The sequence below is a fragment of the Corvus hawaiiensis genome, chromosome 16 (assembly GCF_020740725.1).
Source record: "Corvus hawaiiensis isolate bCorHaw1 chromosome 16, bCorHaw1.pri.cur, whole genome shotgun sequence".
Lineage (NCBI taxonomy): Eukaryota > Metazoa > Chordata > Aves > Passeriformes > Corvidae > Corvus > Corvus hawaiiensis.
This window is the reverse complement of record NC_063228.1, coordinates 5,810,077-5,830,179: the sequence shown is the minus strand read 5'-3', so window position 1 is coordinate 5,830,179 and position 20,103 is coordinate 5,810,077. Positions and strand designations below refer to the sequence as shown.

The 20,103-nt window shown below is 56.2% G+C and overlaps 2 protein-coding genes across 8 annotated transcripts in view; one reads left to right on the top strand and one right to left on the bottom strand.

The window, feature by feature from the left end:
- The window catches only part of TNRC18 (trinucleotide repeat containing 18), a 55,150-nt gene extending 52,567 nt beyond the window's left edge, over positions 1 to 2,583 (top strand). For all 4 annotated transcript variants that reach the window (XM_048321192.1, XM_048321194.1, XM_048321191.1 and 1 more), the window contains one exon: positions 263 to 2,583. In XM_048321192.1, coding sequence (XP_048177149.1) covers positions 263 to 469 — 207 coding nt within the window. In that variant the 3' untranslated portion in view covers positions 470 to 2,583. The remainder of the gene's footprint in view (positions 1 to 262) is intronic.
- On the bottom strand, positions 2,201 to 18,424 carry SLC29A4 (solute carrier family 29 member 4). 4 transcript variants are annotated; one of them, XM_048321199.1, is made up of 15 exons: positions 18,310 to 18,424; positions 14,917 to 14,989; positions 13,459 to 13,602; positions 12,870 to 13,035; positions 11,911 to 12,067; positions 8,127 to 8,296; positions 7,346 to 7,477; positions 7,121 to 7,234; positions 6,914 to 7,042; positions 6,409 to 6,483; positions 5,789 to 6,054; positions 5,567 to 5,702; positions 4,825 to 5,012; positions 4,318 to 4,558; positions 2,201 to 4,243 (listed from the first exon to the last, which is right to left on the bottom strand). In XM_048321199.1, the coding sequence occupies exons 5-15, from the start codon at positions 12,006 to 12,008 to the stop codon at positions 4,101 to 4,103; spliced, it is 1,692 nt and encodes a 563-aa protein (XP_048177156.1). In that variant the 5' UTR covers positions 12,009 to 12,067; positions 12,870 to 13,035; positions 13,459 to 13,602; positions 14,917 to 14,989; positions 18,310 to 18,424; the 3' UTR covers positions 2,201 to 4,100. The 4 variants fall into 4 exon arrangements, with proteins under 4 accessions (XP_048177156.1, XP_048177157.1, XP_048177155.1 ...); XM_048321200.1 differs by lacking the exons at positions 11,911 to 12,067; positions 12,870 to 13,035; positions 13,459 to 13,602; positions 14,917 to 14,989; positions 18,310 to 18,424 and adding an exon at positions 10,317 to 10,398; XM_048321198.1 differs by lacking the exons at positions 11,911 to 12,067; positions 12,870 to 13,035; positions 13,459 to 13,602; positions 14,917 to 14,989; positions 18,310 to 18,424 and adding an exon at positions 9,701 to 10,053.
- Between the last annotated feature and the right edge of the window lie 1,679 nt (positions 18,425 to 20,103).

The window sequence follows — 20,103 nt, the reverse complement described above, 5'->3', positions numbered from 1 at the left end:
ATCAGTGGGAGCTGAATGAAAGCCAGGGCTCAGGTACAGTGGGCTGGAGGGATTGTCCAGGCTGTCCATGGGCCTGTGCAGATTCCCAGTGTTCCTCCCCTGGGCTGGCTGTTGGGATCAATGAGAGGTTCTTGAGTGTGAGCAGAGCCCTGTCCCATTATGATGGGTGTTCTTCCTACTTACTGAAGATGGTGCTGTAAATGCTGTGAGATCTAATGGCTCCTTTTTTTCCCACCTCCTTCCTTCTGTTCCTGTTGTGCAGAGAGCCCTCTACCAGTCCTCTCACGTGGATGAAAACGATGTCCAGACCATCTCACACAAGTGTCTTGTTGTTGGTCTGGATCAATATGAGCAGATGCTAAAGACAAAGAAATACCAAGACAGTGAGGACCTCTACTACCTTGCAGGGACCTACGAGCCCACCACGGGCATGATCTTCAACACTGACGGGGTCCCTGTCATCTGCTGACCGCCCAGGGGACACATGCCACCCCCTGGGAAGGGATGGGACAAACCTGAGGACGTGCCTGTTCAGACGACATGATTGTTTCTTTCAATGCTCATTTCTGTGTCACACTACAGACAGGAGAGCGCGAGAGACACGAGGAGGAAGGAGAGGGCTGAAGAAGGGGGTTGGGGAAGCAGTTACAGGACTCGAGGAAGGTGCCATTGGGGGGTGGTGGTGGTGCTTGAACCCTGAGGCTCTTCTGGAAGTGGCTTTAAGTAAGGTGACACTTGACCAACTTCTCCCTTCCTCCTTTTGGTCCAGGAAAGCACATGGGTCTCGTGATCATTTCACCAGCGGGACCCCCCGGCAGGAGGGATCCCTTTTGTGTCATTTTTTTCCATCAGTAACTCAGAAGCCGCCCGCGCGTGGAAGGACCCTCTTGCCTTCTGCGTGCGCTCCTCTCCGTCCTTATATTCCCTTTCTTGCTTAGTTTCGCATGACCCTTTATAGGAAGGACAGGGTGAAAGAGAAAGGAGATGAGTCTCTCTCAGCGCCTCGTCTCGATCCTCTCAGCGCCTTTTTGCCGTTCCCTTTCCCTGGAGGCCCCTCTGGCAGCATGTGGAGCACGACGGGGCAGGGCTGGCCCCAGTGCAGAGATGGCAGAAGAGAATCCTCCAGGCTGGAAGGAGCCAGGTGGAAGAGGAGCCAACATCCAATCTGGGATGCTGCCTTCCCACTGCCTTGAACAGAGAGTCTGAACCCTTTGCAGCTCTGTACCCCTTCTGCCGTGCAGAAGTGCTAGAGGGAGCAAGCAGGTGGCAAGGGGGTGACACGTGGCAAACTGAGACCTTGTCTTGGAGCGTGCAGTGAGGGAGCAGGAATCGACTGGGAAAAGCTGCTTGCTCGGTGCTTGGAGGAGAGAAGATCACAGGCCATTGGATTCTGGCATCCCTCACCCAGCTTTACCTGCCATGCCTGGCCTGAGCTGAGACGTGGAGCTGCTGGGAAGCCTCTGCTCATCATCTGAAGGGAATGGGGACAGTGTGTGAACCTGGCTGTGCCTGCCTGCGGCGTTCCCACAGCCAGAGCCTCGCTGCCACCTTGGGCTCAGGGACGGCACTGTTCAGCTTCCTCCGTCCATGGAGGAGCTGAGCTCCCACTGGGCACACGCCAGACCCACAGCACCACCACTGCTGCTCCAGGGTTACACCTGGCAAGAGGGAACACCTGAGAACGATGCACCATCCTTGCACTTAAAACTCCCAAGAGACGCACTGATCTTTGCAACTCCCGACTCGCACTACAGATCACTGGGACGTGGAGTGGGGCCCGGCTCGGCCCAGGCTTGGGTGGGGAGACGCTTTAGCCAAGGACAGATTGGAAACTCTCCACGCTGGTGCCGGCTGCGTACCAGAGACTGGAGGCCGGGGCTCAGGGGAGAGGGACAGCCCCGCAGAGTTCCCCCTTGACCTTTAAACAAACCACATGGTGCTGAGCTCGTACCATCTCCACCCTGGGCCACCGGCGCCTCGGCACGGCGGACAGTGACGGTTCTAGCCTGTACAGTTTTAATGTACCAAAAGACTCTTTAGCCCTCCTGTATTATAAGTCTTTAAATGGATTCAACTTTTTAATTATAAATATAAATATAAATATATATATATAAATATAAACTTTTTAAAACTGTGAAAAAAATTATGAAATTATAAAAAACAAAAAAAGAAACCCACAACGGCAGAAATGAACACAGTCTGACGTTTAGAATATTATTTTTTATTTCCTGTTGGATTGTGATTGTAAATGATCTGGGAACAGGCACACCCCCCACGCTCAAAGTGTACTGTACTTCTAGAAGCAAATTGTGTGAGCATATTTTAAAGAGCGAGAGAGAGAGCGCGCGAGAGAGATTTTATGCTAATGTTAAATAGAAAGCACTTAAAACCCACTGCCTTCTATGGAACACAAGGATATTTCAGACAATCGAGAGGAAAGGAGAGCCAGGTTTTTGTCTTTTTGTTTTGTTTTGTTTATGTTTTGTTTAAAACAATTTTTTTGGCATTCTGTTTGTTGGAGAACTCCGTGTGATCTTTTTTCATAAAAAAAAAAAATTAATTGAAAAAAAGCAACCCAACGAAGCATCTTTCTTTGTCTCACTTGTCCTGACCGCAGGGTTTTTCTCCCCTTGGTGGCAACGATGGCTTTTTGGCTCAGCCCCTGCCCTGGAGAAAGACAGAACCCAGGTGCCTGGTGGCTTTTTGGGGAGAACCCGTCTGTGTGACGTGGTGGCACCGATGGACAGGACAGGACACAGGAGCAGAGGTGTCTGCTGGACTGGGCCTTTAGGCTGGAGGTGTGAGTCCTCCCCCTGCCGCCACACTCAGGGCACCATGTGTTGAGGATGAAACGCTGGATTTGCTCTTTTTGGTGTGAGCTCCACTTCATACAGGCAGGAACGTGGCATGGTGCTGCGGGGGCCGGGTTGGGGCCAGGCCTGGCACTCGCTGGCTCCTTGGGCTTGATTTCCTGGGAGGTGGCACCCGCCAACTGGCACAGCAAGGTGCAGCCAGTCCCAAAACGTGCCGTTGGCACCTTCTCCTGCTGCTTTCTGCTCCTCTTGGCCCATGCCCTCTCCTGTGTGCTGCCCACAGCAGTTTGCAGGCTGGTAGGGGTTTGGTGTAACCCGGTGACAAGTTCAGGCACCCCAGGTGACAAAGAGGGCCCTGAAGAAGGGGAGCAGCACAAGGGGCACCGCAAGATCCAACAGGACAGGCAGCAGGCACGACCCTGTGTGTGTTTGCCAGCCCAGCCCAGCACCAGCAGTCAAGTGCCACCAGTGCCAGTGGTACAGCTAAGAACCAGCATTTAATCAGCTTCACTTTTGTCCTGTGCAATAAATTTTCAAGCTCAGCAGTGGCCTGTGGATGGCACTGGCAGTGCTGTAGCCTTGAGACCCCCCCTCCACCCCTTGCAATGGGGTAGATTCACAGTGTGGGGTGGGGGGAGGCAAGACCTGCTGCTCTTGCAGTTAGGGGGGGGTAAAACTAGACACAATAAAAAAAATCATTTTTTCCCCAACCATCAGAAGTGAATTGGGACTTTTACACAGCGGTTGGCATATTTAGGGAGGGACTGTTACTTGAAGCCTTTCTTGGTGAAAACCTGCAGCACCGTCAATGGAAGTTGAGACCCACCTTCCCAGAGCCACCAGGGACTGAAGGAGCGTTTCCTTCCTCTCTTCCTCCTCTTCTTCTTCACCAGCCCTCCATCTCCCTCCTCTCTCCAGTGCTGGTTCTATTCCCTTTGGGATTTGGCAGTATTTTCTTCCTCCTGTCAATGGCTTGGCGCAAACAGAAGATCCCCAGCCTTCACTGGAGAGCTGCACATTGCTGATGGGGACATCCCCAAAAGCAACAAGAACTGTCCCATGGGGTGGGAGGAATGTCACCCCAAGCAGTGGCCCTGCACAGTGCCAGGCTGGGCAGCAAGGACCGTTTCAGGATGCCACAGCCCTGTGCCGACAGGATACCAGTCCTTGTCCACCCTGGGGCGGCTTTCTGGCTCCAGGCTCCCTCCCTGAGGAGGGACATGTGGGGTGCTGGGGACCATGGTGGGCAGCAGGTCCCATTGTGTCCCCACAGCCCCACCCCAGGGCTCAGTACCCGAAGGTAAAGGAGCCATTGGAGGTTTCGGTGTAGAAACAGGTGCTGTGGGAGGTGCTGGTGAGGCTGTAGGCAAAATACGCCACAGCCGAGCCCAGTGTCAAGCCCGTCATGTAGGACACGGTCATGGTGTTCCCTGTGGGAATGGACACGGGGTGTCAGGGTGCTCTGGTCACACCATGTGGGATTCCCAGGAGGGCTTGGTCCTACCTGCCAGCTCCCGCTGCTCTGGGCTCACTTTGCCTGCGGCCAGGATCATGGGGACGCTGCCGAAGTAGCCATTGGTGATGCCCATGAGGAGGGAGAAGATGCAGGGCCAGGCGGGGTGGCCGAAGGTGGGCTGCCCGTTGGGGTAGACACACATGATGAAGAGGGGGATGAAGACCACACGGAGGCAGGAGTAGACGAGGAGGTGGGTCCCTCTCCAGTCATAGGGCAGGGCAGCCAGGATCTGCAGCAAGAGGCAGAGACCCTGTTGCGGAGGGTGAGGAGGCTGGGGAGGGCCACGCCGTGCCCAAAATGGGGCAACAAGGAGACAAGATTGTGGAGAAGACCAACTGCTGTGGGAACCCAACCTTGGCTGTGCTGGTAAGCAGCAGCCTCACACTGGTTAGACACCCAGGGGTGGAGATGACCCTTGGTGGAGCCAAGTGGCTTAGAAAGAGAACACCAAAGGAGGAGAGACCCCCACTGTGCTGTCTCTGGCCTCTCTCCTACCTTGCCAACGAAGTCAGAGAGGTTGAAGATGGCCATGATGAGGATGGGGAGCCATTCCCCCAGCGTGCAGTTGTGGATCTCCGACTCCAGCCCGGGAAAGAGGCACAGCGTGATGAAGTAGGTCATGGCGATGGAGAGCATGTAGGCCCAGATGAGGCGGGACACGACATAGCGGTAGAGCAGCATGTCTGGCAGAGACAGGCAGCACAGCTCAGCCAAAACTGCAGCCTCCCCCTTGAAGAGCCTGAGAGCCTTTTCTGACCCCCAGGCGTGCCTTCCAGAGATGAGTTTCCCTTATAGTTTTGGGCACATCATTAGGAAAGGGATCACAGAATCACAGAATGGTTTGGGATGGAAGGGAATCTTAAAGCTCATCCAGTTCCAACCCCCTGCCATGGGCAGGGACACCTTCCACTACCCCAGGTTACTCCAAGCCCCATCCAGCCTGGCCTTGGACAATTAGAGAGATGAGGCAACCACAGCTTCTCTGGGCAACCTGTGCCAGGGCCTCACCACCCTCATGGGGAAGAGTTTCTTGATAATAGCCCATCTAATCCTGTCCTCTTGTCAGTTTGAAGCCATTTTCCTTTGTCCTGCTACTCCACGCCCTTTTCAAAAGGCCCTCTCCCGCCTTGGGGATGATCCTGCCCCAAAACTCTGGGTTACCAATCATTTATCCCACCCTACAAAATGTGGCAAACCCACCCCATGGGCATGGCTTGCCCCTGAGCCCACCACTCACCTCGGAAGCTGGGCCAGCTCCTCTTGATCTTGGGCCGAGGGACGTCGAAGCGCATGTAGGTGCCACTCCCAGCCAGCTCAGCTTCAGGGCCGGGGCTGCCCCGAGGGGAGCTCGGCTGCCCCTGCTCCTGGTTTTCCTGGATGAGGGGAGAGGGGACAGCAGTGCTGAGGTGCAGTGGTGAAGAACCCCAGGAGTCAGCAGGGAAACCCACCCTTGGCTTACAAATCGGACGTCCTCAGAGGTGACATCGTGGTGGACGCGGTAGCCGGTGCCAGGGTCGCCAGCCCCGCGGCTCTCGGGGAGGCCCTTGCGGGAACAGTCCGTGTAGTAGCGGACGAAGCGGGTGCGCTTCACCAGGAGGTGGAGGATGAAGCACGTCAGCTCCATGCCGATGGAGATGAAGAAGAAGATGACGGTGTTCTCCTTCTCGTCTGACAGCAGCAGCTTGGTGAAGATGCGGCTGAGCGAGATGATGACCCCAGCGGTGCCTGGTGGTGCGGGAGAGCTGTCACCGCTGGGCCCCACTGAATCCCGGCTCAGGGATCCCCCTCAGCCCCTGCTACATGGATGTGATGCTTCCCAGTATGGAGGAGTCACCAGCAGTGATTTTGGGGTGATGAAGCTTCTGGCAGACATCCCCACCTCCCGTCTGGCATGGCAGTGCAGGGACTTAGAAACCAGTAAGTGCTTGGGAGCACCCTGGGGTGTCCCTGACCTGCTGGCAACCCATCTGGGCTGTGCTGGAGCCAGTGGGGACCCAGGTGTGACTCTCTGGGGCCCCAGGAGAAGGTGCAAGTCCATGTGGTGGGACATGGACATGGTCAGTGGCTGTGGGTACTTACTCTCGCCCGTCATCACTCCTTGCGTGTAGCGCTTGGGCAGCAGCCCCGTGTAGCCGTAGAAGCTGGATTGCTGCACTTCAGGAGAGATGCACAGAGGGTAGAAGGGGGAATTATTGCTGCAGCCGAAACTCCGGGAAGGGGGAAGAAACCCCAGAGGGAACCCATGTGCTGTGCCAACTGGGAGCTGCTCCTTGCACCAGCCTCCTTGCCCCAAAAGCAGGAGGGCCTTTTTTCCCTCCCCGGATGCTTCACTGTATCTGTTCCCACCAAGAGTGGCCACCAGATGTGGGGGTTTGGGATGCCACCATGGTGGCCTGGATCAGTGGTGTCAGTCACTGGTGTCATGGTTTGGTGCTGGTGCCCCTGGCCAGTCCCACAGTGGACAGATGTGGAGGGGATGGAGTAGGGCTGTGAGGGTTATAGGGATCAGAGCAGAGCAGCTCAGGGATGGGGATGTTTCCCACTCCTACCTGCCCTGTCTCAGCCCAGCTGCTCTCCCACATACCTGTGCAGCCAAAGGCCACCACCCCGACAGCCACCAGGTTGATGGCATAGGCTTGTCTGCGGCTGAACAGCTCCAGCCACACGTCGCAGATGCTGACGAAGAGCAGGGGCCCCAGGGCGAAGAGGTAGCCTGTGGGGGGAGACAGAGGTGGTGGCGGGGGGACAGCACAGGGACAGCACTGCCTGGGGGTGCAGGGACCCCACTCACCCACAGAGATCCGGGTGTGCAAGCTCAGCAGCTCCACCAGCGCATTGTTGAGGATGACGGCCACCAAGGCCACCAGGATGTAGGTGAGGCTCATGTCAAAGACAATGGAGGTCCCTGCAGAGAGGCAGAAGATGGGGGAACAGGAGGTCAGCTCCCTTGGAAACAGGAATGAGTTCTCTCCAGGTTTGGGGTGTCAGGGAAGTGCTGGAGCGGCTCCAGACCTACCTGGGTATTTATGGTGCAGGTAATCCACATCGGTGATGAAGCTGTTGTAGGGCAGGAGGAATCCCACCCCAGCCAGCAGCATGGCAAAATAAATCCCATGGTATCGATCCTGGGGCTCAGGGTCCTCAGAAACTGCCCCAAAAGGTGAAAGAAAAAGATGTAACAGTGACACTGCTGCACCCCTGGGACCTATGTCAGACGCCAGCCTTGAGGTGATGAAATAGCCCAGCACCCTGCAGATGTACAAATACACAGCCCCAGCTCTAAGAAGCTCCTTCTCTAAATAAAGACCCTTCAGTTGGACACCCAGGAGGCAGGAAAACACCTGGGCTTTGTGGGGCTGATGAATTTTAATTGCAGCTAAACAAGCTTAGAGCCAGGCACTGCAGGTAATAGCACAAGTCAAGGTGCAGAGGGGTGGAGGCAGGTGTGGGGGTGGACAGGGCTGCCTCAGGATGTGGAGCAGGGCTGGGGTGAATCCCAGGAGCATCCCTGAGTCCTGCATGGACAAAGACGAAGCTGCAGGCTGGGGATGAGCCTGGCAGGAGAACCAGGGCACCAATCCTCAACTCCTTGCCAGCCTGCAGAGCCCACTGTCACGGGATGTGCTGGTGGCTCTCATGGGTACAAAAATGGATGAAAAAAGGTATTGGGCAATTTTGTGGCATTTCAGGCTATTTGTGGCTATTAAACCCATCCCAGGAAGCTCCTAAGTGGGTGGGAAACCAGCGGGGAACCCGGCTCCTGGCTGTGGGTCACGTCGGGCCGTGCCTGCCCTCACCTGGCTCCATGAAGGTCAGGACACCCTTGGCCTGGCTGCCCCGCTGCAGCTCGTCCTCCTCCAGCTGGTAGCTGTCGAAGCTGAAGCTCATCACCACGTTCCCCTCCGGCGTCGCCGCCGGGCTCAGCTCCTTGAAGCGCTCGGCTCCCACCGAGCCCATCCTGGCCAACCTGAGAGGGAGAGAGAGCAGTGGCTCCTGTGTCCCCCCCCGGGTGATGCCAGAGGTTTGCAAGGGACAATGGCATGTGGGCAGCCCTGAGCTGTCGCCACCTCGCTGTATCACAGCGGTTCTGGTGTTTTTTCCACCTGGAAAGATGATTTCTCTGGCGCAAATGGGATCCACCAACCTTCTGAGCAGAAGTTTGGCTTTGGGGTGGTGAGCAGTGCTTGTCGGGGACTCACACGAGCCACCCCTGAGGAACAGCCTGGCTCAGCACCTCACTGGGATGCTACCAAAGAAAAACGCCACTGTGATTTCCAAAAGCAATTAGAGAAATTAATGGATGAAAACCACTCACGGAAGGCGGCTGCGGGGAAGATCTCGGCTGCCTCGGGAAGCCCTCGCTCCCTGCAGGCAGCACACTTGCTCCGGTTTATGCCCCTTTTCAGCATCTCTGCTGCCTGGGGCTGGGGTAGAGCCACCGGCCTGGGCAGACAGACTCCTGCAGCCTTTCAGGGAGAGGATGGGATGTGACCCTGCTTTTTTTAGACCTGCTTCTCTGAGGGATCATAGCCCAGCACAGAGCTGCTCAGAGAGCCGCCAGAGAGACCCCAGCATCATGCTTCAGAGGGTCTGCACTGAATGCATCCCAGAATGAGCTCTTCAAATACCCAACATCCTCCAGTGACCCCACCAGAGCCACCCAAAATACGTTTCTTTCCTGCGGTTCAACCCCAGGGGGCTGCTCTGAATTCCTTGTGCCAGTTGCTCGATGCCAGCCTGTCCCCAGCCCACCTCCTGCAGATTTCCCTGGCATCCAGGGGTGGTGGTGGTGAAAAAAATCTCCTCCAAGGCAGTAGGTTGAGTCAGGCAAGAGAAGAAAAATCAATGACAGTGATTTCTTTGGTCTCCCTGCCAGACATGGCGTTTGCAGGAGCAGAGAGGTTTTCCAGCTGCCAGGATGTGCTGGATGCTGGAGGGCCCTGAGGTGGGTGGCAAACGTGTTGTCCACAGATCCTGTGAGCGAGTTCCTGGAGCCTAAAATGCTTCTCTTGCTACAGGACGGGTGCACAGGGCAGCACTGCCCCGGCCCCGAGGTTGTGCTGAGGTCACAGCACTGCTGTGGCGCTGGGATGGGGTCCCTCCTCCCGCATCATGCTGGGGTTCACCCCAAGACTGCCCATCCCGGAGCCCCGCGAGCAGAACAACCCAGCAGGGCACGTTATGCTGGGGACACCGCTCCATCCTGCTGCTCCCAGAGGAGCTGTCTGCAATCCCCTTCACCCACACCCTCCTGTGCCGGCTACCACCCCAGACAATAAAACCCAGCGGGAAGCATCTCCCGGGATGCCGGAAAGCCTGTTGCAGGGCTTTTCCATAGCAGAAATCCCAGCTGGAAATGCCTCGTACGCACTGTGTGTGGCCCAAACTTCTCGGGGCCAGGAGCAGAGCGGGATGCGGGATGCGCTGTACAGCCGCGGCGCTGGACCAGCCTCCGGCACTCTCCGCCTCACTCCCCCGAGCATCCCTGCGCCTCCGTAAATTGGATTTTCTCCTCCCGCTGGATATACATCCGTCTGCCCCTATGGATTTACACCCTGCCACCCCTGTGGCCCCAGTGTGGGAGCGGAGGCGTTTCTCCATCGCGGTCAGGGGTGGGAGGTCTCAACCGAGAGGAGCCCTTGCCCCGCTGCCCCCCGGCTCTGCGTGAGCCCCGGGCACCGCAGCCCCGTGTTAGGGCAGAAAAGCGTTTTTTGCCCTGGCAGAAGGGTCTCCCGACATCTTACCAGCGGCGAAGTTGCCACAGACGAGGGGAATTCAGTAACCCACGTCCCCGGTCTGAAGGAGAATCTCCTGGCCGGAGGGAGCGCGGGGAACGCGGCCCCGGCCGCGCCCGGAGGATGCTCGGGGGGGCCGGGAAGATGCTCAGCGGGGCCAGGGCGGGCAGGGGCTCGGCGCGGCGGCTTCCCCTCCTTTCCCCCGCTCCCCGGCGGTCCCGGCCGAGCCCAACAGGTCGCGGCGGTTCTTACCTCGCTCCGCCGCGGCGGCTCTGCGGCACCGGCGCTGGCCCGCCCCGCTCAGCCCCGGCGGCCGCCGGCCCCCGGCCCCGCCATACCGGAGCCTCCGCCGGGAGGGGGCCGGCACCGAGTGCGGCGGCGGCGCGGAGCGGGGGCGGCCCCGGGTCTGCCTCCCCCCGGGTCTGCCTCCCGCCCGCCCCCCGCTCCTCCCCCGAGCCCCCCCGGCGGCCCCGGGTCCGCGGGAGCGGCTTTCCCGATGCACGCCCGTACCCCTGTCCATAGGCACCGCCTGTAGGTACTGCCTATAGGTACTGGCGAGAGGTGCCTTAGAGGGATATCGGAGGTCCGGAGCTAATTGCAAAGAGAGATTAATTAGGAAGAAAGCCCCGGTAATTTCATTCAGGGCATGAGCTTTTCAGGGACAGGGTCGTTCCTGCCCTGAGAAGGGTTTTGTCGTAAGAGGAGCTGATGGGATCAGGATGGATGGATAGATGGATTGCAAATCTGGCTGTCAGAACACAGCAATGCCCCAGCGTTTTGAGGAAACAACCAAGATCTCTGATCCCCTGCATAACCAGGGAATGGAAGCAGAGGAGTAAGGGAAGCAGCAGCATGGGGCAATGTGGATACCTGTGTCCCCAAGGAGGGTGATCCAGGCAGGGACCCCGTCGGTGTCCCCACCCGTCCTGGGCTGGGAGAGCTGGCCCAGGCTGCAAGCTCCACCACGGGGATCTATTGCTGTGGGGTTTTCTACAAGAGCAGCAAGGCACAGAGGGGGGGACTCAGCCCCCTCCCAGCAAACTGGGTGAGAGCTCTGGGGGATCAGCCCTTGCTGGGCTCTGCCCCCCCGGAGCGTGTGAGGATGGAGGCAGCGGGAAGGAGGAGACGAACCATCCCTGCTCCCAGGCCGTGGCTGCACCGCGGCGGGCTGTGAATTACAATCTCCTCGCAGTCAATAATTGCTGCGTTGTGTAAATCAGCGCGCGGGGCCGGGGGATGCGCTGCTGCTGCTGCTGCCGCTGCCAGAGGAAATTAGAGACACAGCCGCCTGTGCCGCCTCAGCCGCCCTTCTGCCGGGAGCGGGGCTGAGAAAAGGGTCTCCCGCAAATTCAGCACAGGGAAGAAAACAGGCCAGGTGGAAATTTCCATCTTTTCCTCCTTGACTGAAATAGCCGGAGTTTGGCTCAAAGCGCACCCGACTGCTGCGCCAAGCACGGCCTGGGGCCGGGGCTCAGCCTTCCCTACTCCCCTCTGGGCTGAGCACCTGCACAGCTCGGCCCTCTGGTGCAAAGGGGGATTTTTTTGGGCTGTTTGCTTTGGCAGGCTTGTTCAGCTCTAATTTCATAGTGTCTTTGTAAAATCTCAAAGCACCTCACTCCCCTTGGGGTACAACCCCTTGCTCTACACCAGACCCCATCGCTCTCTTCCAGGAACCTTGAAAATGTAAAAAAAAGGAGGGGGGGGGGTGAGTGTGGTGGGGGTTCCTTGGCCGTGTCTGACACTGGTTGGCACCCAGACAGTGAGAGTGCTCCATGAAAAGAGCAGGATGAGCTGAAGCATATGTGCACCCGCCTTTTCCCAGCACTCGCCAGGCAGCATTACTCACCACAGGGATTCCCCCCAGGAGCCGGTTCTCCCCATTCCAAAGCCCCAGGAATAGAACCAGGGGTGGTCCTTTAAAGACAACCAAGCCGAGGGGAGCATCTCAGCTCCCAAAAGGATGTGGCGCTCTCTGAGCCGCGGGAGATGCTGCAAGTGAACACCTGGTGACAAAGATCAAGCCTGAGTTTTAGCATCTTCTCCAAAATCACACGATCAAGAGATCCCCATTCCAGGGGACAAGGGGGGTTCCCTTTCAACTACTCCTGCTGTGGATGTGACAGACCCATGCTGGGATACCCAAGGAAACTGCTACAGCTTGGAGAGCTACAGGAAACACAGGGAGATGAACTCATCAGGGTGAACTTCTCTGGGTGCTTTCTCTCTGCTTTCTCGATTCACAAGGGCAGTGTTAGACACAAACAACACTGTCCCCCCCGCCCAAGGTGCCCCCTGAGCATGGGCAGGCTGAGCTGCTTCTGCCTGACAAGGGTATGGGGGTCCCATGGGCTGGGCTCTCCTGGTGTTTTGCTGGGCTCTTAAATTTTTTAAGCTGGCCCTGAATAATTCAGCTTCCACATAGTTGGCTCAAGGTTGGTGAGCTCAGATGCTCCTTGGGTTTCTGCTTGACCCACTTTAACAGCCAGGAAAGTCAGCCAGGCGTGGTGCTCCTGGTTCCAGGCATCCTGGTCCCTGTGGCATGAGGGACATCCCTTACACACAGCCCCAGCCTGGAGTCTTGCCCCTGCACCTCACATCCAACAGCCTCATCCCTCACCCACACTGCAGATTTCTAGAGGCATTTTTTCCTTCTCCTGCCTCTCCCTGCTGTCCCATGGCTCCCAGCACGAGTGGGTGCATCCCAACAGAGTTTGCAGGATTATAAGGAGGGATTTGCTTGGCTCCATGAACCAGCCAACACCCTGTGGCCACCTTGCCACAGCTCCTTGCTATGCAGGGCCTCACCTCAATTCCCAGGAGCCTGGATGAACATTGACTAATCCTGCCGGCAGAATAAGAAGCTGCTGATTCATTTGGCTTCGAGATGCTGGATTAGGACGATCTCCAGAAATGTCCTGTATTGTTGTTTTTTCCTTGCCCTTCCAGCCGAGTCAGGTTTTATTAATCATTGCTGTTGCAGAGGGGAGAGGAAGGAGAGACCTTTCAGTTGTCTGCAGACCAAAAACCTCGAGCCAAGGCTTTAAACTCTTGGGGACCATGGGAAGGGGCTGTCCCTGCTGTCCCCATCCCTGTGGACACAGCCACAAGCCATCCCTTGGCTAAGGAGCTCCTTAACCAAGCCCTGCTCACCCTGCCAGGCTGCCCTGGTTCTTCTGTGCCCAATGGGTGTCCCCTCTGCACCAGCTGGGGTGGGTGACACTGAGGGGGGGCAGAAAAAGGGATGAGACATCTGCATCCCCCTTCCCACACCCCCTCACTCAGTGCTCCCGGGAGCACTGTGCATCCATCTTTTCCGCTTCACAGAAGAGGAAGCCTTTCTCAAGGCTGCAATCCCCTCTTGGAAAAGCTCCTTTAAACAGCATTGCATCCTTACCCGGGGTCTGCTCCCAACGCCGGCCCAGCGTGTCGTGCCAGCACCAGGAGCATCCTTGGCAGCACTGGCTTTGCACAGAGACGGCGGGGATTAATCAGGGATGTTGCCTGTTGGCTGGAGTCACACTTGGGGGATTACTGGGGCCTGCAAGGAGCGGGGAGTAGCCAGAGAATTTGTTCAATGCAAGTGGAGGGGTTTGTCACAATCCGATTGCAGGCGAACAGAAATCCCCAGTGCTGGCAGGAGCTCAGCACTGGAGGCCGCAGGGATTAACTGGTTTTTCCCCAAGCTTTGCAGCAAGGCCGGGGTGGGAGGAGATGCTCTAAGCCCAAAGCTCTGGGTTTAAAACCTCCAGGGAGATGCAGGGGCTGAGCTGAGCATGAGCTTTGGGGCACCCAAGCCTTGTCCCAAGGCCAAGAACCAAATTCTTTCACGTGGATGCCCCAGTTCTCCTGCAAGGCATTACTCTGCATCCCTCCCTGCCCTCAAACCAGCCTGGGAGAGCTGGAGAAACCCTGGGAGGATACCCATGGCCTTTGCATTCCCCTCGCTCCTCTTTGTTGGAACAGATTTGCATCCATCACTAATTAATCCAAGATGAGCTCCTAATTCAGCTCCTTGATTGCAACTTTGCATAATTGCTGCACGCACAGGCAGAGTGGCAGGACGGGATAAAAAAAGGAGACAATCAGTGGTGGGCGTAGAGGAAACAACGCCGGGAAGGGCCGGTTCAGCTCGCTCCCACTCACCGGGCTATTTACAGACACAGGTTGAGAGAGACTTTTCTCTGGAAGGAGAAAATGGTGACAGTTACCCTTGGAGGGGGTGTTTTCCCCCCGTGCTGTGCTCACAAAGGGCCTTGCCAGCAGCCACAAAACCCTCAGGCAGTGGGAAAGCCAGGAATTACAGGCCAACCTTTTTTGCTATTCCTGTCATCGCTGCTGCCCTCCTCCCCAGGCTCTCCTTTTCCCAGTTCCCCAGCACTGTCTGTAGGTTTCAGAGCAAACATTCCACCAAGGTGAGCAGGCAAATACATCCCCCTGAGCCAGGTTCCAGGCTTCTGCCCCAGTCACCGGGTACATCACACCCCATGTCTGTGAAGGCTGTTAAACCCCCCAAAACAAGGCCCAGAGGCCGCCCCAGGGAACGCATGAAGGAGGTTGGGCAGTGTGGTGAGGATGAGCTGACCTCAGCCCTTGGAGGCATAAAAAGTAGGAAAACCCCTTCTTTTCCTGCCAGAGATGCCCAAGCCATTCCCACATGGCTCCAGCAGGCACCCGGGTACCCAGGGGTGATGCACCCCGAGCACGCACCACCCCATAGGATCGTGCACGTCGATTGTGTGCTCACAAATAAACGCTGATACTGGCTCAGGGGTTATTCTGCCACCTTCCTCTTCCTTCTCCGCTCACCTCCCACCCACAGCCATCCCCCTCCCCAGTGAACACCTCCACGCACCCCAAAAGCTGAGCGACAGGGCAGCAAACAGCAGCGGACAGGTCAGCCTCACGCTCCCTATTCACGGCCCGCCCTGCAAAAGAAAAGCTACTTTCAGCTCCAGCCTTTTCTCTGGAAAAATGCAGCTCCCAGCACAGGGGCCCCTTTGCTGGCCCCATGGTGGGGGTTGGAAGGGGGTTTGGGCAGCCAGGCTGGCCCCACCACCCCTCTTAATCAGCCAGGGCATGCATGCAGCCTAATGCTGTCGCGAAGATTTGGGCACTATTGACACACAGGGCGCATTAAACGCCTTACGGGGGATTTGCATAAGCTCGGGGAGGGAGGAAGAGTGCGGAGAAAAGTGTCGACAATGGGAAAGTAAATGCATTAAAGTGCTTAGGGGGAAAAAAATCTGATAAAGGAATAAACCAGTTAAGGGAATATATTACTCATAGCCCTGTTATTCAAATCCTGCCTTATAGGAAATCCTCTTAAAGCGATCACCTGATTGTGTGTTAAATTCCTAATTGAATAATAAAAGAATTATGTATTTCTTCCATAATGGCACAAATATGGGAGACCACGAGGATGCTCGGTGAGGGGGGAGGTGGTGGCAGAGGAGATGAGGGGAGAGGGGTCTTGGGGCAGCAGCAGCATTGATGGGAGATGTGGGAGCTGGGAGGGATGGCTGGGGAAGGGGAAAGTTGCAGGGTTGAGTGACTTTGGATGGTGGAAAGCTTTGCTGGGATGAGTGTAGGAATGATGGTGCCTAGCAGGAGAAAGAGTTGATGGAAATCCAGGGCTCCTCCAGCCCCACTGGTGCAAGAACTGAGAGAAGACACCAAACCTGGCCCCTTGCCCTGGAGCTGCTGGGAGCACAGCAACTGCAGCCCGAGATCCAGGCAAAGGGAACTCCGAGGGGGTTACAGCAGCTCCTGAAGCTGCTGAGGAGCAGAGGGAGGGCTCTGGATGCTGCAGGAGAGGCTCAGCCCCTGCTGCCCTCTCCTTTCCCCAGCCAGGGCTGAGGGCGATGCCTGCACGGCCTCTCCTGATGCTGCTGCCCTTCCCCCACCTCCACGCTATAAATAAGATGCAAGAAGAGGAGAGAAAAAAAGAAAATAAGAAAAGAGCACATCACCTGGCACTCAGGAGGTGAGGGAGAACAGCAGGACTGACATGCACCAAACCCTCAGACTGTGCAAGGAGGGTGGGGATGGAAAGGGGGGGAGAAACAAAAGAGCTAAAAATAGCCCAGGGAGCTGCTTTCTTCCCGGAGATCATTCTCTTTTTTTCTACCCAGCTGTTTCATTTCATAAACAGGATTATTTATTTATTTCTCCCTCTCTTCACTCCACTTTTTACTTATGTTTTCTATTTAGTCAACACCACTTTACCCATCCTCACATCTCCTTTAAATGCAAGGTAAAAACCAAAACAAAACACCCAAAACCAAGGAAAAAAAACCCTGAAACCAACAGCCTTGATGCCTCCTGCAATGTCTTGCTTTGCTACAGCTCTTTATATGTAATTGAATATCTCAGAGTTGCACCTGCTAATGCAAACTCTGATACCAATAAGTGGCAGTGGTGAGGGCAGAGGCAGCAGCTGAGAAAACAAAGCACCAGTGCCCAGCAAGCCCCAGCCAAGCTCCAGGCTGCCAGAGGCTTTTTATTAGGCAGAATTGGGTTGCTGGAGCCAGGCTGAGGTCCCAGACCAGGGCAAGTGTGGGAGCAGGAAGAAAGCAGGGTTTGCAGGGAGGTGGGTCTGGAGTTATCCTCATGGAATTTAAGCCAAGCTTGTGCAGGGCAGGGGGGAGCAAACCCCCCCCCCCCCCCCCCCCCCCCCAATTCCCAGGGGAGACCCCCAAGCCCCAGAGCAGCTCCAGCCACACCGAGGAGCTCACAGGTTTGCTCCGCTCACATCTCCAGCAGTGCCCGCACCTCCTCCTCGATCCTGCATCCTCCAGCAGCAGCCAGGGAAATCAGGGATGACAGGAGCAGTTAATTTGAGCCTGCAGAGGCCATCTTCCCGTGGATGTGTTGTTTTGTTTCCAAATAGACTTTTAATAATGAATTTGGGATGGTAAAGAGAAAAAGCTTCATCCTGACCTCTTGAAATGCAAATTGCCTTTTCACCCTGGGAGAGATGAAAGGCTATTTCCTATCTGAAAAGTCAAAAAGGGCTGAGATAATGTCCCTGGCTCTGTCTCCCCACTTTCATTTCCAAAATTGTTTTTGGGTGAGGAGAGATGCTCTGCATGATTTCACTGTGCTTGGTGCCCATAGAGAGCAGGGGGGTCCTCAGGGGACACCTGGAGCAGAGACCCCTGTGCCCTGATGGTGCAGAGGGAGGGGACACAGCCCGGGGTCTGTATTCCAGCCCTGCTTCAGCCAACAGCAGAGGCTGTGGGGCCAGGTGAAGCCCAGAGCTTTGCCCTCCCCTGCCAGAACTCAATTTTTGGGCCCAACTCCAAAAGCTGCAGCGTTATCTGCTCAGGAAAACACAGCAGAGCAGTGGCACAGCCACACAGCTAAAGCCAGACACACTCTGCCCTGGCCCCACCACAGTCCCCTCATCCCAGCATGGCTGGATCAAGCCCCAGGCAGGAGCTTGTGGCACACACAGCAGCCAAGCACCCTCTGCCTCCCCCAGCAGTTCTGGCTCAGGGGCTGGGTGAAGGCAAACACAGAGCAGTATTTTTTTCCTCCCCTTATGTTCTGCTCTGGGTCAAGGAGCAAGTGCAAGGCAGATGCCCTCAGCATGCACAGAAGGTGCTGCAGAGAGCTGCTGAAGAAGCAGATGAGGGATGTCATGGGAGCAAACAAGGGAAGGAGCATAGATGCACCAAGGGGAAAAGGCTGGGATGCTGCCAGCAAAAGAGCAGGGAGGTTATGGGAGGAGAAAGACTGGGATGCTTCTAGAGAACATGCAGGGATGCTCTAGAGGAGAAAAGGCTTGGATGCTCCCAGGGAAGGAGCAGGGAGACTCTCAGAAAGGAAAGAACATGGGTGTTCCAGGAAAAGAAGATTGGTATGGTCCCAGGGAAGGGAAGAAAGAACAGGGATGCTCTGGGGACAGAAGGCTGGGATGGTCCTGGGGAAGGGACAGGGACACTCCGTGGCCCCAGGGCCCTGCAGCTCCATCCAACAGCTGCACAACAGCAGAGCACAGCCCCCCTCTGATGGCCCCCAGCAGCCTTCCCTTCACCAGCCACAGGCCCATCCCTCTGCCTGCCCTCCACAGATAAAGCAAATTATCAGCCCTGATCTGGAGCTGCTGAGGAGCAGTGGCTGACACGCCTGGAAGGGCTTTGCCACCAGCCTGCCCCAAGCAGGGAGAAGGGCCCAGCAGTGACAAGGGAGATGCTGGGAAGGTACACACCAGGCTGGCACCCAAAAGTGACTCTGTACCCACCGTGTGGACAAGGTGGCTCTGATCACATGGACAAAGCAGATCTGTGCCCTTGCATCACTTGGTGCTCCCCAGCTCCCGGACTACACTTGTGGAGAAGTGAGTCTCTCTCCCAGGGCCTTCCTTGCCCCTGCAAAACAGTATCCAAAATATCAAAACACTGCCAAAATCCTCTAGCTTACTTAACGGACTTACCCAGACACAGCAATCTTCAAATCCTTTATTATAGCCTGTAACTGCTAAAAACCCCAGCCCAAAACATAACCCAGTGCTGGAGGAGCCGGCATCAGCTGTCCTCAGCTCCAGCAAGCTGGGCACAATGCCCTCATTAGCTCACAGTGCATCATTAATTAGCCAAAAAAGTCTCTGCCAAGGGCCTGTCTGAGACTTGCGTGGGTTGGATGTGGCACGAGAGAGGTGAGTGCTCAGGCACCAGCTGAGAGTGGGTGCTGCAAAGAGAGACAAGCTGCTCCTAAGCCTGGGCAGGATCAGAGTGGTGCTGGCGCTCACCTCTGGCTGCTGGACCCCAGCACTGCCCCAGCATCTCCTTTCTGCCCACTGGCTCTAAAAATGAGTGATTCTGCATCAACCTTGCAACCCAGCCAGGCCCGGGGCAGTGTGAGCTGCTCTGCCCAGTTCCTCACTCCTTGCTTTGCTCCCAGCAGTCTGTTCAGCTCAGCCACAGCCTAAGTGGGGCTGTTCACACCAGGATTGTGCTTCTGCTCAGTTATTTCATCTTGGACTCGAGTCCTGCGTAGTGAAGGGTCTCAGGGCCTCACCACTGGGCAGATCATCACAGCTACACCCAAGAGCCTACTCAGTACCAAGAGAAAGCATACCAGGGAGGAACACAGGCACGAGTCCATGTTTGCCCTTACAATAAGATAAATAATTGGAAATGGGATTGCTCAGTCCCTTCCCTGGAAATTCATGCTCAGTGGGCCAAACTCAGTACCAACAGACAGATGTGAAACTGCTGATGTGAAAGCAACCATGGCTGCCTATTTCAGGGCTGGGTATGGCCCACTGCTCACAATTTTTCTTATGCTTACTGGAGAATATTCTGTTTTGCTCCTCTAGAGCAGAAGGAGAGGGGCTGTTGGACCTCCCAAAACATCAGTGGGTCTGGATGACTCTATCCACCTGGGACACAGGGAACAGAGGATTTGTTGGCATCACCACTGCAGATGGAAGTCACTGCCACTTCCTGAATCCACCAGCAGCTTCCCTCAGATCTTCGGTTTGCTCCAGGCAGGAGACAGGGAAACATCACCAGCAGCCGAGTGAACAGTTTAGAGACACTCATCTGAGCTAAGAGAGCCTGTTTTGCCTGGAGCAAAGGGAGGCACAAAGCAGCAGCGACAGGGCAGCATTGCCCTCCAGAGCTGGATCAGGGGAGGCGGCGCCTGCAGCTCCTCAGCCAAGGCCTCGCCATGAGAAAGCCACACAGGAGAACAGGGAGAGTCTCATCCTCATCTTGTCCTCACGTGCTCCAACACTGCTAGCAAGAGCAGAAAGGCTTTTGCTCCTCTTGTCCATCCCGATCAAAGCTCTTGCTGCTGCTTAGCAGGAGGAAGGATATAGAAGCAGGAGGTGCCTCCTCTCCCATCTGCAAGGGCTCACTCCACATCTTCCTCCAGGGCTTGAATGCAAGAAGCAACAAGCCTGGAGTGGCAGCACAGGGAGCAGGCTGGCTATGAAAGTACTGCTTGAGATGCATCCCATGAAAAAAAGGAATAAAGGCAGTTAAGGAACTCACCTGAGCAGCAGGAGAAAAATACACAAATGCAAGGCCAG